At 44.4% G+C, this 14,963-nt stretch overlaps 1 protein-coding gene across 1 annotated transcript in view; it reads left to right on the plus strand.

The window, feature by feature from the left end:
- OVCH1 (ovochymase 1) overlaps positions 1-14,963 on the plus strand; it is a 69,816-nt gene that overhangs the window by 39,411 nt on the left and 15,442 nt on the right. The window contains 5 exon segments of the mRNA XM_060244441.1: positions 1,734-1,914; positions 2,911-2,983; positions 5,889-6,084; positions 9,285-9,439; positions 14,508-14,664. Coding sequence (XP_060100424.1) covers positions 1,734-1,914; positions 2,911-2,983; positions 5,889-6,084; positions 9,285-9,439; positions 14,508-14,664 — 762 coding nt within the window.

Raw genomic sequence — 14,963 nt, forward strand, 5'->3', positions numbered from 1 at the left:
TTTAAAAGCCTCCTCTTTGAAAGTGCTTATTGATTTTTCATTTCTGAAGTATGTTGTCAAAGAAAAGTAAGATGTGATTTGGAAATTATGAAACTCTGAGTTGGAGCTAGTAGGGAATCCCTGGGGTTGGTTTCTCTCTCTCTCTCTTTTATTTGTTCTCTCTCCTTCCTCCCTCCCTTCCTCTCCTGTTTTCAGATGTATTAGCAGACACTTGATGAAACATGACTAGATAGAAATGGGAGTATGTCAATTAGTGATTTTTTTAAAAGCCTACTTGGGGGTGGGAGTGGGGGTGAAAGGCTGCCACAGACATCTCATTCAAGAAAAGTGGCACAAAAGTTGGTAGGGCCTGAACAAATTTCTGTCACTTAGAAGAGGGCAGGGAACTGTTCCTGTTGGCATCGGAGGATAAGTAGATATTTATCATTACAGTCACTAGACCAGCCATATACATATAATTTTTAAAATTTTGTATACAGAATGCAAGATATAAAAAATAAAAAGTTAACACTGGAATCTAGTTAACATACAGTTTCCATGACCTAAGCATCCAATACACAAAATCTAGCTACTTAATAAGTGATAGGATTTCCAATAATGGGTTTAAATTACAGGCAGCCAGCACCAATATGAAGGAGTTAGGAGTTTGTATCTCAAAGCAAAGTCCTGAGCATCCCATAGAAAAGGATCCATCCTTTCTGTGAATATTGTCAGAACTTGTGTTTTGACATGGGTGCTGCAGAAGGCCACAGTTTACGCTGATCCTTAGTATGCCATGGTCATTCATGCCATGTATAGAAATTGGTAACGGATGCAGAACTTGGCTTTCTGAGAGCCTGCACTTTCAGAAGCGTGAGGAGCCAGCTTGTAGCCCTTAAAAGTGTGGTTGGTAAATAATGGGCAAGGGACCTCTGGCAGACTCTCAGAAGCTTTGGAGGGGGTGGGGTACTTGTGAACAGGAGTTTCAGAGATCAGGGCATGCTACCTCAATGTCCTCTCCGAGCTTAGCAAAACTGGAATAAATTATGCATGTTTAAAGTTGTTCAAAGATCACGACAGTCATCTTTTACTTGGGGTGGAAATGTCTTGAGGACACAAAGTCATCTTTTTTGATACTCGTGTTTTAAAACTTACTGATAAAACATCATTGAGTACATGGCAACCAACACCTGTTATATTCTGGAAAAATACTGTCTATGTTTATATTATTATCCGGTACGTGACATTAGGGTAACAATGACTTCTGAGAGATTTCTGAGGCTTTTCTTGAATGTCTCAATTGAGTTTATCCAGTTAATTTAGACTCTGCAGTGATTCTCCAAGTTTTTGCAAGCCATTCTCTGATAGCTGGTGGCTTTCTATCTTGCCATTTCTCTCTCTCTCTCTCTCGGCTTGGCTTCGCGAACGAAGATTTAAGAAGGGTGCAATAGTCCACGTTTGCTGCAGGCTCGCTGGTGGCTGACAAGACCAATGTGGGACAGGCAGGTCCGGCCACACCGGCTGCAGGGAAAAGTCTGATTTAGGGTTGGTCCTGTAGCAGTGCGATTCTTCCTCAATCTCCTTTTGTCCTCAAGACCAGCTATGCGTGTGTTCTCAAAGGAAGAGACAGCCTGGTGGATGGTGTGCCTCCATGCTTTGCGATCTGAATACCTATACTGCTTTCAGTTCTTGGCTCTGTTTATTTGCTGTTGTCCTGTAAACACGTTGCCAGGAGCTTCTCTTTTGCCTTCCAGATGTTTGTGGCTCTCCCCCCTTTGGTCCTCAGTGGCAGTCCAGACGTGTTGTTGGGGGAGAAGAAAGTTGTCCCCACTGCTGGCCATGGCATGTAGGCTTGCATTTTCTGGGGGACTACGCATGTAGTGGTGTCATCATTGGCCCAGATTGGGTGCTCACTGCAGCCCACTGTTTGCAGCTGTAAGTAGACCAATGGTTCCTTAAATTCTGTGGGCTCGGGGAGTAAGTGCAACAGATAGTGTTGCAGTTGGATCTTGGAGGAGATTCAAGTTCAGATCTCTGCTTGGGCTCTGAAAGACTCTGGGTAACCTTGGCTGAGTGGTTTTCTTCAGCTCAGTCCATCCTGCAGAGAGCCGGTTTGGTGTAGTGGTTAAGTGTGCAGTCTCTAATCTGGGAGAACCGGGTTTGATTCCTCACTCTGCCACATGCACATCCTGGAGTGAACTTGGGTTATTCATAACTTTCTCAGAGCTGTTCTGATGTACCCTTAAACATCTTGTTGGTCTTAAAGGTGGCACTGGACTCTATCCTTGCTTTATTGCCTCAGACCAACACGGCTCCCCACCTGGATCTAGTTAATAACCTGAATGTGTAGTTTGGCTCAAAGATATGACTTAAGTCAGTTTAGCAGGTTTTTTGTTCGATGCATTCTGGAGCTGTTTTGAAATTTGCTGTTTAGTTTTCTTTTTCTTTCATGGTTCCAGTCTCTGTAATCCAGATAGAAAAGCTACAGTGACTAGAATGATTTTTAAAACTCTTGTTTTCTTTCCAGAATTAAGTTTCTATGTCTGTGTATAGAATCAGTGCCAGAGAGAATCAAAATATGGTGATGTATGAAGCTTGCTGGGGGGGAAGTGTAGATGACTGGGGTAGGCAATGGCAAACCACCCTGTAAAAAGTCTGCCATGAAAACATTGTGAAAGCAACGTCACCCCAGAGTTGAAAACGACTGGTGCTTGCACAGAGGGCTACTTTTACCTTTTATGAAGATGCTGCAGGAACTGAAGTTGAGATCTCTCACAAAGAATTAACACCCTCACAAAAGTACAAGTCTCAGGGTTCCTCATGGGAAATCCATAACACAAGTTTTCAGTTAGTGCTGTGCATCTGGCCTTTGAGTTACAAAAGATATAAGATTAATTGCAGACTGTGTTTTTGTTGTTGTTTGCATTGCAGAGCAAACAAATCGTTATATTGGACAGTGGTTGCTGGAGACCATGACAGATTACTGAAGGAACCAGCTGAACAGGTTGGGGCCAAGAGGCTAAAAAATATGGATATATTTCTTTCCCTTCTTTCTTTGTGATGGATTTCTGTATCTGATAGATCTTGGTTCCATCTTCTAAAAATCACTTTAGAGTTAACTGCCTACAACTTTGTGGAGTTTACAAACAGCCTGCTTTGGGGCTTGCTCTTCATTTTGTTAGCTTTGGCTCTTGTTGGATTCCCCATATCTTGGGCTCATTTTAAGAACATAAGAGAAGCCATGTTGGATCAGGCCAATGGCCCATCCAGTCCAACACTGTCACACAGTGGCCTATACACACACACACAAACATACACAATGTGGCTAATAGCCACTGATGGACCTCTGCTCCATATTTTTATCCAATTCCCTCTTGAAGCTGGCTATGCTTGTAGCTGTCACCATCTCCTGTGGCAGTGAATTCCACATGTTAATCACCCTTTGGGTGAAGAAGTACTTTCTTTTATCCATTTTAACCTGACTGCTCAGCAATTTCATCGAATGCCCACGAGTTCTTGTATTGTGAGAAAGGGAAAAAAGGACTTCTTTCTCTACTTTCTCCATCCCATGCATAATCTTGTAAACCTCTATCATGTCACCCCGCAGTCGACGTTTCTTCAGGCTAAAGAGCCCCAAGCGTTTTAACCTTTCTTCATAGGGAAAGTGTTCTAAACCTTTAATCATTCTAGTTGCCCTTTTCTGCACTTTTTCCAATGCTATAATATCCTTTTTGAGGTGCGGTGACCAGAATTGTACACAGTATTCCTAATGAGACCACACCATCAATTTATACAGGGGCATTATGATACTGGCTGATTTGTTTTCAATTCCCTTCCTAATAATTCCCAGCATGGCGTTGACCTTTTTTATTGCAATCGCACACTGTCTTGGACATTTTCAGTGAGTTATCTACCACGACCCCAAGATCTCTCTCTTGGTCAGTCTCTACATCTTATCCAGCATCTTATCCAGCCAGGAACAGACTATCTCTCTGCATTGTGAATCCACCACTGGAAGTTAGAGATTGCACCATGGCAAACAATTCAAACCAACTCCTTGCAAATGGAATCCTGGTACATCTGAGGAAAGGTTCCTTCCCAGTCTTTTTTCTGGTATGCTGTTTTTTGCTTTGCTGGGAGATTTTAACTCAAGGAATATTTCACGCTGTGATCTCTCAGGTGCAGTCCGAAGTGTCCATTCCAGCACCTGGATGTATTCCTGTGTCCTCTCTGCTGCATGTGTAAACTGTGCTTCTTAAGTGCATATTGCCTAGGAGCAGGGGTGGAATTCTAGCAGGAGCTCATTTGCATATAAGGCCACACACCCCTGATGTAGCCAATCCTCCAAGAGCTTACAAGGCTGTTTTTTGTAAGCTCTTGGAGGATTGGCTACATCAGGGTGTGTGGCCTAATATACAAAGGAGCTCCTGCTAGAATTCCACCTCTGCCTAGGAAAATCTGAATGTTTAGTCCCAAGTAGTTGATCTCCATGATCTGGAAGAATGGAGGTTCCTGTTGTGAAGTGCTCAGGGCTTTTTTTGAGCAGGAATGCAGTTCCGGCTGCCTTGGTGTCAGGAAGTGTGGCCTAATATGCAAATGAGTTTCTGCTGGGCTTTTTTTAACCAAAAAGCCCTGTATGAAACAATGGTGACATCAGGGGTGTGGCATAATATGCAAATGAGCTCCTACTGTTTTTTTCTACAAAAAAAGCTCTGGAAGTGCTCAGAGTTGCCCAGAATAGGGCTACCAACTGTGGACTAGAAAATTCTTGGGGATCTGGGGGTGAAGCCTGGGGATGGGAGAGACCTCAATGGGGACAATGCCATGGAGTCCATCCTCCAAAGTAGCCATTTTATTCAGGGAAACTGATCTCTGTTCTCTAGGAGATTGATTCTGGGAGATTTCCAGGCTCCACTTGGAAGCTGGCAACTTGAGAAGGCAAGTAACATTTGCTCCTGCAAAAGTGATTGGAGACCCATTACAGGAGGGCAGTAACCTATCAAATCTATCCTCTCTTCAAGCATGCTGCTTGTTAGTAACTTAGGCAGGCCTGACACAGTATCACAACAGAAAGGCAAGGGATAAAATGTGACAGTTGTCTTCTGATGTCATCTTAGGGTAGAGTTATTGCCAGTGTGGTACCATGGTGTCCGCCAGAACCTTTTCTGGTCCCCACCAAGTGCTTTTCGAAAGTGGGCGGAGCCAGGTGGAGCTTTGGCCCAGCAGGGCTTCTGATTGGCTGTGCAGATTAAAAGGCATCCTGTTAGAGCATCCGCCTGAAATGTTGAAAAGTTTCAATTACATATCAGCTGACCTTGTGGTTGGCTCCACCTCCTGCAACATCCATTTTATGATTGTCTCCACCTACTCTTGCAGCCATTTTGTGGTTGTGCCCACCAATCTGCATCAGAAGTCCAGAGATATCCAAAGGCACAAAAAGGATGGGGACTACTGTCTTAGGCAATAGTTGTGAACATGACTGCACCTTGCCCTTTCTCTCATTCACTCCTCCTGCCCTGCATTTCAACAAAAACACTCATTTTCCTGCGAGTTTCCTTGGCTTCTTGCCAGGCTGGTCTTGCTGCTCCTCTACACTTTCAGAGTCCAGGTTGAAATGTACTTCCTGTTTGGATTTATTCATTGCCAGATATACCTGTATTATTCTGCTCTTCTTTATATTGTTAGTGTCTCAGTGGTGGATATCGCTGCCAGTTAAGCCATCTATCAGAAGACTGTCCACTTTTGGAGTGGGGGCAGTACTGATCAAGTTAATTTGTTGGTTTTTATGGCCTTGCTGTTGCAGTGGTTAGACTTTTAAAAATAATGACAAAGAGAAGGGTTGGATATCAAGGTTATTTTACTCATGTGCCATTTGCTAGTGACATCTTTGTGGCTTCTTCTTGCTGCAGGTAAGAAGAGTAAAGACCATTTTAATCCATGAAGACTTTGATGTCACAAGTTATGATTCTGACATCGCCTTGGTCCAGCTCGAAGGCCCCCTCACTTACAACGCTGCAGTGCGGCCAATATGTTTGCCCAACTACACAGAGCTATTATTTGATTCTCTGCTTTGTACGGTGACTAGTTGGGGAAGCATCCAAGAAGGTCAGTTTGCTCTTCTCTTATGGAGCGGTTGTATCACTAACTAATGTTCTTTCTCTGTCCAAAAGATCTGTTTTGGTGAATGCCGAGTGTTACTGTGGACTGGAAAAGTCTGGAGGCTCTATCAGTGTTGAAGATGACCCTGTTGATGTTTTGACTAGGACTGAAATGTCTGCTAGATGCCCGGACCAAATAACTCAAATGATATGTGCTGATATTTATTTTTGAAATGTTCTGTTTTGAGGAGAGTAGAAAGCTCTGTTCATGTGAGAATGCCATCAGGACAGTGAGGTAACCAGGGTAATGTGGAAGGGCAAGCCATCCTATAATTTCTTCTCACAGGGAGGAAAATGTGGTGATAGCCACAGGCATAGACAACTTTAAAAGGGGATTAGATAGATTCATGGAGGATAGGTCTATTAGTGGCTACTAGCCACGGTGACTGAGGGAGGGAGAGGAGGAGGGGGAGGAAGAGGCAGGGAGGGAGGGAGGGCGAGGCAGGGGAAGAGGGGGAGAGGGGGCAGTGAGAGAGGGGAGAGGGAGGGAGGGGAGAGAGGGGGAGGAAGAGGGGGAGGGAGGGAGAGGGAGGGAGGGAGAGAGACAGACAAACAGATATTGTGCCAGGATAAAGAAGTTTGAAGCTTTCAGTTTTATGATCTTGACACTGTTCATGCTCTAATTTTGGGCAATCTAGTAACTAGAATCTGAGACTATAAATGGAGACCTTTATTTTGAATGCTATTCCATAATGTGAGTTTACTATCTGTCCATCTGTTCTTATTATATTTTTATCCCACTTTTCCTGCAAGGAGCTTGCACTGTTTTTCCTCAGCCTTGATTTATTTGCACAACAGCCCTGTGCGAGAGGTCCAGGCTTAAAGAGAATGGCCATCACAAAGTCATCCAGTGTACACTGTGGCTGAATGAGTATTTGAACCTAGACCTCCCCTGGTCCTCATCCAGATTTATGGGTAGTTATGCAGGGCCACAGAAATGTTCCAAAAAAGACAACTGTGTTTTGGTCCCATGTCATTAAAAAGGTAAAGGTACCCCTGTGCAAGCACCAGTCATTTCTGACTCCGAGGTGACATTGCTTTCACAATGTTTCCATGGCAGACTTTTTATGGGGTGGTTTGACATTACCTTCCCCAGTCATCTACACTTCCCCCCAGCAAGCTGGGTACTCATTTTACCGACCTCAGAAGGATGGAAGGCTGACTCAACCATGAACCAGCTACCTGAACCTAGCTTTCGTGAGCAGAGCTTAGACTGCAGTACTGCAGCTTTACCACTCTGCACCACGGGGCTCTTCCACTCTGTGCTACACCAAACTTATTGCAAAACCTTGTGCAAGCATTTATGTTCCTTTGAATTTTTTAATCAGGCTGGATATGTGGTCCACCAAAACATAAAAAAGGAATGGAAGAAAAGACGCTTCAGGACATGGTGAAGAGACCTCAATCTGTGAGTTTTAGGATGGAGTACAGAATCTGTTGCAGAATTAATGGAGATTACATACTGTCAAGCACGAGCAGGTTTCACACAGACAGGGCCTAGGCAAGGTTAACTTCTGGCATCCCCACCTCTGCACTGATAACATCACCGAGTTACACGGGGGCACCCAATTTGGCGCCCCCAAAAGGCCAGCACCCTAGGCAATCTCCTAGTTTGCCTAGTAGCAGGGCCGGCCCCGCAAACAGAACAGTTCTAAACAGTGTTACATGCTTCTAAACCCCTTGACTTCAGTGGTGTTAGAAGGGTGTAACTCTGTTTAGGATTTCACTGACAAGCCACCAGAAGCAACCACTACGCTGCATTGGCTCTCAGCTAGAGATCTTGGAGGAGCTGCAAATCTCTTTGCCTCAACTGCGTATCACCAAAGGGGGAAGAAATTGGTCTGTATCTCCTTCCAGCCTTCAAACGCTTTTGAGATATTGAATTAATCAGTTTCAATCATGCGGAAATACTCTTTGGTAGAGCTATCCTTGGACAGAGTCCTAGCAAAGATGTTTGTGTCAATAGTAGGTTAGTGTTGGGCATCTTAAACAGAGGAATTTGGTGCCCTGGGATGTTATTCCATGTCCCACCATGGCAGCTTGCAATGAGAGGAAATTCTGGGCTTTTTTGGGTCATGCCAATAAGGGTTGCCAATCGCTAGACAGGGCCTGGAGTTTTCCTGGAATTATGCCATCTCCAAAATACATGGATCAATTCCCCTGAAGAAAAAAAAAGACTGCTTTGGAGTGTAAACTCTATGAAGGATGCCAGCCTCCAGATGGAACCTGGGGATCCCCAGACTTACAGTTTATCTCCAGACTACAGAGCTCAGTTCCCCTGGAGAAATTGGATGTTTGGGAGAGTGGACTGTATGGCACTGTACCTCATGGAGATCCCTATCCTCCCCAGTATCCACCCCTAAATCTCCAGGAGTTTCTCAGTCTGGAGATGGCAACCTTTACCCCCCACCCTGCTGGTGGCCAGGGAGAACCAGGTAACCCTAACTCTATGGTATTATACCTTGCTGAGGTCCCTGCCCTCCTCAAGCCCCACCTTCCTTAGGATCCACCCCCAAATCTCCAGGACTTGGCAACCCTAACTCAGATGCAAGTTGTACTTGCACAGACTATTTATTTATTTAATCAGATTTATATCCCACCCTCCCCTGACAGGCTCAGGGCAGCTAACCACAGTTAAAAACATTAACAATTGACAGAGAATATTAAAAATAAAATATATAATAAAACATTTCCATACATATTAACAATCATCAATCTATTCATTAAAAGTCCAAGATGGCAAGTTTCTAATTTCTATTATATTAGTTCAGTGAGATTATCGGTGCTGTAAGGTAATAGCCACCTCCCCCTAACCGTTGAAGGAGAGCTTGAATAATTTGGTCTTACAGATCCTGTGGAACTGTGGCAGGTCCTGCAGGGCCCTGATGTTTTTGGGGAGGGCATTCCACAAAGTGGGGGTTATTACTGAGAACGCTCTGGCACTGGTGGTGGACAATCGAACTTCTTTTGGTCCAGGGATCTTAAGGAGATGTTGAGACCGTGAATGTAGATTAGCTGCTCTCCTGCAGGCCTGACAGTTTCATCTCTAGTCTGCGGTTATTTATTCCTATTAAGCTCTCTCTTTTTTCAGTCCTAGAAATAAATTGCGCTTCTTTTGAATGTTCTACTTCATTGCCTCCCTTACAGCTGGGGGCCTCACCAGCCGCTTGCAGCAGACCCAAGTGCCTATGCTTAATAATGATGTCTGTGAGCAAAATTATTATTTCAACCACCCCAGAGGGATAACAGCCAGGATGCTCTGTGCCGGGTTTGCATCCTCCAGAGGCCAAGGCACTTGCCAGGTGAGCTGCAGCAACTGCATTGGTTGGTTTAGGTATTTATACCTTGCTTTTCTTCCCAGTTACAAGAGCCCCGTGGTGCAGAGTGTTAAAACTGCTGTGCTGCAGTCCTAAACTCTGCTCATGACCTGAGTTCGATCCCCGGCAGAAGCTGGGTTTTCAGGTAGCCAGCTCGAGGTTGACTCAGCCTTCCATCCTTCCGAGGTTGGTAAAATGAGTACCCAGTTTGCTGGGGGGGGAAGTGTAGATGACTGGGGAAGGCAATGGCAAGCCACCCCGTAAAAAGTCTGCTGTGAAAACGTTGTAAAAGCAATGTCACCCCAGAGTTGGAAACGACTGGTGCTTGCACAGGGTATCTTTCCTTTCTTCCCAGTGGAGGACTGCAAGCAGCTTACAACATTGTTTTCGCTCCTTCCATTTTGTCCTAATAACAGCCATTCTGTGAAGTAGGCTGGGCTGCAAAAGGCTATCTGGCCCAAGGTCACTCAATAAGCTTCTGTGGGAGGAGGAGGAAGAGGAAGAAGAGATTGGATTTATGTTGTTGTTGTTCAGTCGCACAATCGAGTCCGACTCTTTGCGGCCCCATGGACAAAGTCACGCCAGACCCTCCTATCTTCCATCATCCTCCGAAGTCTGCTCAAATTCATGTTTGTTACATCAGTAACACTATCCAGTCATCTCATCTTTTGCTTTCCTAGCATCAGGATCTTCTCCAACGAGTGCTCCCTTCTCATTGGGTGGCCAAAGTATTTGAGCTTCAGCTTCAGCATCTGACTTTGCAGGGAACAGTCTGGGTTGATTTCCCTTAGGACTGACTGATTTGATCTTCTTGCAGCCCAAGGACTCTCAAGAGTCTTCTCCAGCACCATATCTTAAAAGCACCTGTTCTTCTGCACTCAGCCTTCATTATGGTCCAGCTCTCATAGACATACATTACTACTGGGAATACCATCGCTTTGACTATATGGACTTTTGTTGGCAGGATGATGTCTCTACTTTTTATTATACTGCCCAGATTCGCCATAGCTGTCCTCCCAAGGAGCAAACTTCTTTTAATTTCATGGCTACAGCCACCATCTGCAGTGATCTTGGATCCCAGAAATGTGAAGTCTGTCACTACTTCCATGTCTTCCCCTTCTAATTCTATTGGATTTATACCCCACCCTTAACTCAGAGTCTCAGAGCAGCTTACAATCTCCTTCCCCTTCCCCTAACCACAACAGACACCCTGTGAAGTGGGTGGGGCTGAGTGAGCTCTGACAGAAACTGTTATTGAGAGAACAGCTCAGAGAGAGAGAGTTATGGCCCAAGGCCATTCCAGCAGGTGCAAGTGGAGGAGTGGGGAATCAAACCTAGTTCTCCCAGATTAGAGTCCATGCACTTAACCACTACACTAAACTGGCTCTCAAACTGGGGATTGTGAAGCCTAGGTCTCCTGGATCCTAGTCTAACATTTTAACCACTACGCCGCTCTGGCTGTCTAGTGCCATTAGAAAATGAGGTGCGGGGAGAGAGGTTTTCACTCTGGAAGGCATCCTGTAGCCAAGAGGCTCTGCCTGACTCATGGAGGCGCCCCGATACACAATGTGGTCCTCATGTTTTTACTGGAACCAGAGATCCTGTAAAAACAGGCCTAGTAAGAACACTCTCTGCTTGGGCCAAAAGCCTGCCAATGCTCTCCAAAAGGAGTTTCTGTCTAAGGTTGCAAAACAGGTACCCTCAAGGCTAGTTCCAGTCTCCATCCTCCCCACCCTGCGATGGAATGTCAGAACACAATGGCTTCTACCAGGTATAGTATCTGTCTTTCTAGACCTGGCTGGCAGCATGTGCCTAATCCTCTCATGTCTCCAAACCCCACCCAAACACCTTTTCTGTTACCCTATCTCTCTCTCTCTCTCTCTGCTTGACTTCGCGAACGAAGATTTAAGAAGGGTGCAGTAGTCCACGTCCGCTGCAGGCTCGCTGGTGGCTGACAAGACCAATGCGGGACAGGCAGATCCGGCCACAGTGGCTGCAGGGAAAAGTCTGATCTGGGGCTGGTGCTGTAGCAGCGCGATTCTTCCTCAATCTCCTTTTGTCCTCAAGACCAGCTATGCGTGCGTTCTCAAAGGAAGAGACACCCTATGCTAATGTGCAAAACCCATCGCACAAACCCCCCCTCCTTCCTGCCTCTTTCCCCAGAGTACCCAGATAAAATTAACCTCAAACAATAAATTATATGGCTTTTTGTGACACCCAGCAGGAACCCATTTCCACCTTTTGTTTCAAACTGGGAATCCATTCAAAACACCCCGGAAAGCCCATCAGCAATCATTAACTCCATCATTTCCCAGGAGGGAGCACTGCCCTTCCCAAACAGTATAAAACATGAGAGCAAACCCTGCCTCATTGCGCAATGTGTGGGCCCCAAGATAGATTTGTACCCCCTGTTACACTGTGTAATTGGGCCTTTTTGATGTGTCATGCTGGTTGTGCATGTCCCTATCTCCATTTTTCTCTACATGGATGTCTACACATCTGGACAGGTAATATTGTCTCTGTAACCATCCCTCAAAGTCTCTACTTCTCACCCATGTTTTTTCTAGCTTTTTTGGATCGTGTGTATTTTTGAATGTTTCAAGTATGATTATATTTTCTACACATATTTTTCTAAATGTGATACCCAGGAAGACACCCCTGTACTTATTCCCAAGCCATGCACCCCTGGAATGTGATATTGCAATGTAACCCTAGAATATTAATTGGATACAGCAATGCCCATTTGAATTGGAATGGTCTTTCTTGCACATAAGGGAGACAAATCCAATTCCTTCTTGACCCCAAAGCAGGTCTGTAATGTGATTCTGGTCCACAAGCCAGAACAACATGTGGCCAGCTGAAAGGTTGAGAAGCATCCATCTTTCTGCTCCTGGGAATGAAAAAGTTTCGGGCTCAGAGAGACTGGTGGGCACTGCCATAAAAATTCCTCCACTTTTTTGGCAACCTTTAAAAGTCCTGTTATCAAAGCATAAGGAAATAAGAATGAACCAGGAAACCTCCAACACAAATAAATGGCTTGTATCTGGTAATCCTCAGGACAAGATGGCAGAAACACGAAGGTTAAAGGTTAGGTACTCCTTTTGTTGTGAATAACGTGTAAACTGATCTCACAATTCCGACTTTTAACAAAGTTTCTATTTTTCTTTAATTAATTGCTAAGGCCATCAAAGTCAGCCAGTCCCCTGACCACTTGATGGATGCCCATCCATGTTTGACACTAAGAGAGAAATCTATCACTTTTGGGGAGCTTCAAAGGAACCAGTTTTGGGAAAAACAAGGCCATAAAGTCATTTGGCCAGTGTAATTAAAATGCCTATGTTGGGGTATGAATCTATGATACGAATGGTCTCTGATTGGATATGACACCCCGATTTTCCATTGGTGTGACACTCTGTCCCCTCATTGGGTAGGTTAATTGAGTGATGTGACGTAATTTACCCTAGAAAACAGACAACCCAACCTGTCAGGTTTAGCACAGCACAGGGAAGAACGGAAAAAGAGAAGCGTGGGAAGCGCGGGAAGAAAGGGAAAAAGGGAATCCCTTCATCCTCTCCTTCCTCCACCCCCTTCCTACCCTCACCCCCCCCCCCTCCTCTCAAGAGAAATCTCCCTCCAGAAGCCTTGCATTTCCTCTGACTGAGCCTGCCCTGCAAAGATCTAAGTATTGTATCACCCTCCCCCATCCTGCTTATTCAGCTAACCTCTTTTGTAATTCCTCTTGTATGCTTGAAATTGTTTGATTGAGATGTAACTATTTGAAACCCTATGCTATAATAAAATCCATTATTAGCCAAAGGATTTTCAGTGGTCTATCTCCGTAGACAAAGACATAGATCCTATACACCTCACCTCTCGTAGGCCTACCATTTTGAGCTAAGAAATATTAATATTCCCCAATAAAAAGTTGTTTGAGGTGTAACAAAAGAACATTTTTAATTATTTTAAATCTGGAGCTTTCTTTCTGGAACTGGACCTTGGTATATATTTGGTTAGATACTGCTCCAAATTAGCTCTACCTATGATCTACCTCCACTAATTTTCCATTAAAAAGAGGAGACCCCAGCAATTCTAGTAACAATCCATGGACCAAGATGTGCTGACTATGCCTTTATTTAATTAAAAAGCATACTTCACTAGCTCTCAATGTAGCTTCAGAATAAACTTCTTTTAAAACTACAGTGATTTAGAAATAAAACAAAGAAACCAGACACATATTCAAAACCAAGAACCACAGTAAATTAAAAAATAAAATCTCCTGGTTCTAAAAAGGGGGGAAATCCAAATGTACTGGCAACTAATGAAAAGGCTTAGGTAGCGGGAGAAGGGGAATGCTTTTGCTTGGCACCTAAAAATTGACCATCTCATTGTTAGCTGAACTGATAGGGGGGACTGAGTTTCCACAACAGAGAAGGCCCTGCCCCTCATAATCCCCCACATCAGTTCAGCAGTTGGGGACACACACAGACTGCAACAGAGTTCATAGGCTAGAAATGGAAATAGAAAGGTACAGTGTAAAAGACACAGAAGTGCATGTAAGACAATCTGGAAAATTAAAACTAAAATTTCAGTTAACCATCAAAACCTTCTGAGAATGGCTGTAATTCTGTAATGGTGGGCTTGTATCCTGCAATTCACCACAAGATGGATGCAGCAAGTTTCTTGTGGGTTGCTGTGTTTCGTGAATGATGGTAATGCTAGTAATTTAAGGATTTCACTTCCAGGCTAGAGAACACTAACTGTAGTCTTCAGCGAATACACAGTTTCATTTGGGGATGGCCCTCTTGTTAGCAGTGCTTATTTGGTGGACTGGATACATGAAATGTGTGTGAACAGATGGCCAACCATGCTCAGACATCCTGCCCAGTCAGTTTTCTTAAAGGAATGTCCCAGGACAAAAGAGACATTCCTGTTCTAGAAATACTAAGAGATGGATGCTAGAATAGCTAACCAAGAAAATAGGTAGCTACTCTATAGATAAGCTATTTGGAAAATGCAAGAAACTAACTATTATGTATGCACGTCTGTCTCTTAGGGGGATTCAGGTGGCCCGCTGGTTTGTCAAAATGAGGACTCATCATTTACACTCTACGGCATTGTCAGCTGGGGCGTAGGATGTGCCAGGCCAAAGAAACCAGGTGTTTATACAAGAGTGAGCGTCTTTCTGGACTGGATCTTCTCCAGAATGAAAGGTAAGCATGGCTACATCTTTCTGCTGCAGCAATGACTGGCATCTCTTACTGAAATGTCCTGCTTTGTAAGAGGATGTCTTACCACTAAGACCACTAGCATTGCCCTGGTATGTTGCTGTAGCCAAGTACTGTGGAAATAACGGGGCTACTGCTACAATGCCAACTGAGAGCACAGAAAGTATTTTGGAAAATACCAGATTAATTTCCCCCCTTCTGATACATAGCCCAGGAACCCAAATGTGTCCATCCACCGTATACCCATTTTGCAACTTGCAACTTTGTTCTCGCCTCCATTTTAT

The sequence above is a fragment of the Heteronotia binoei genome, chromosome 8 (genome assembly GCF_032191835.1).
Source record: "Heteronotia binoei isolate CCM8104 ecotype False Entrance Well chromosome 8, APGP_CSIRO_Hbin_v1, whole genome shotgun sequence".
Taxonomy (NCBI): Eukaryota; Metazoa; Chordata; class Lepidosauria; order Squamata; family Gekkonidae; genus Heteronotia; species Heteronotia binoei.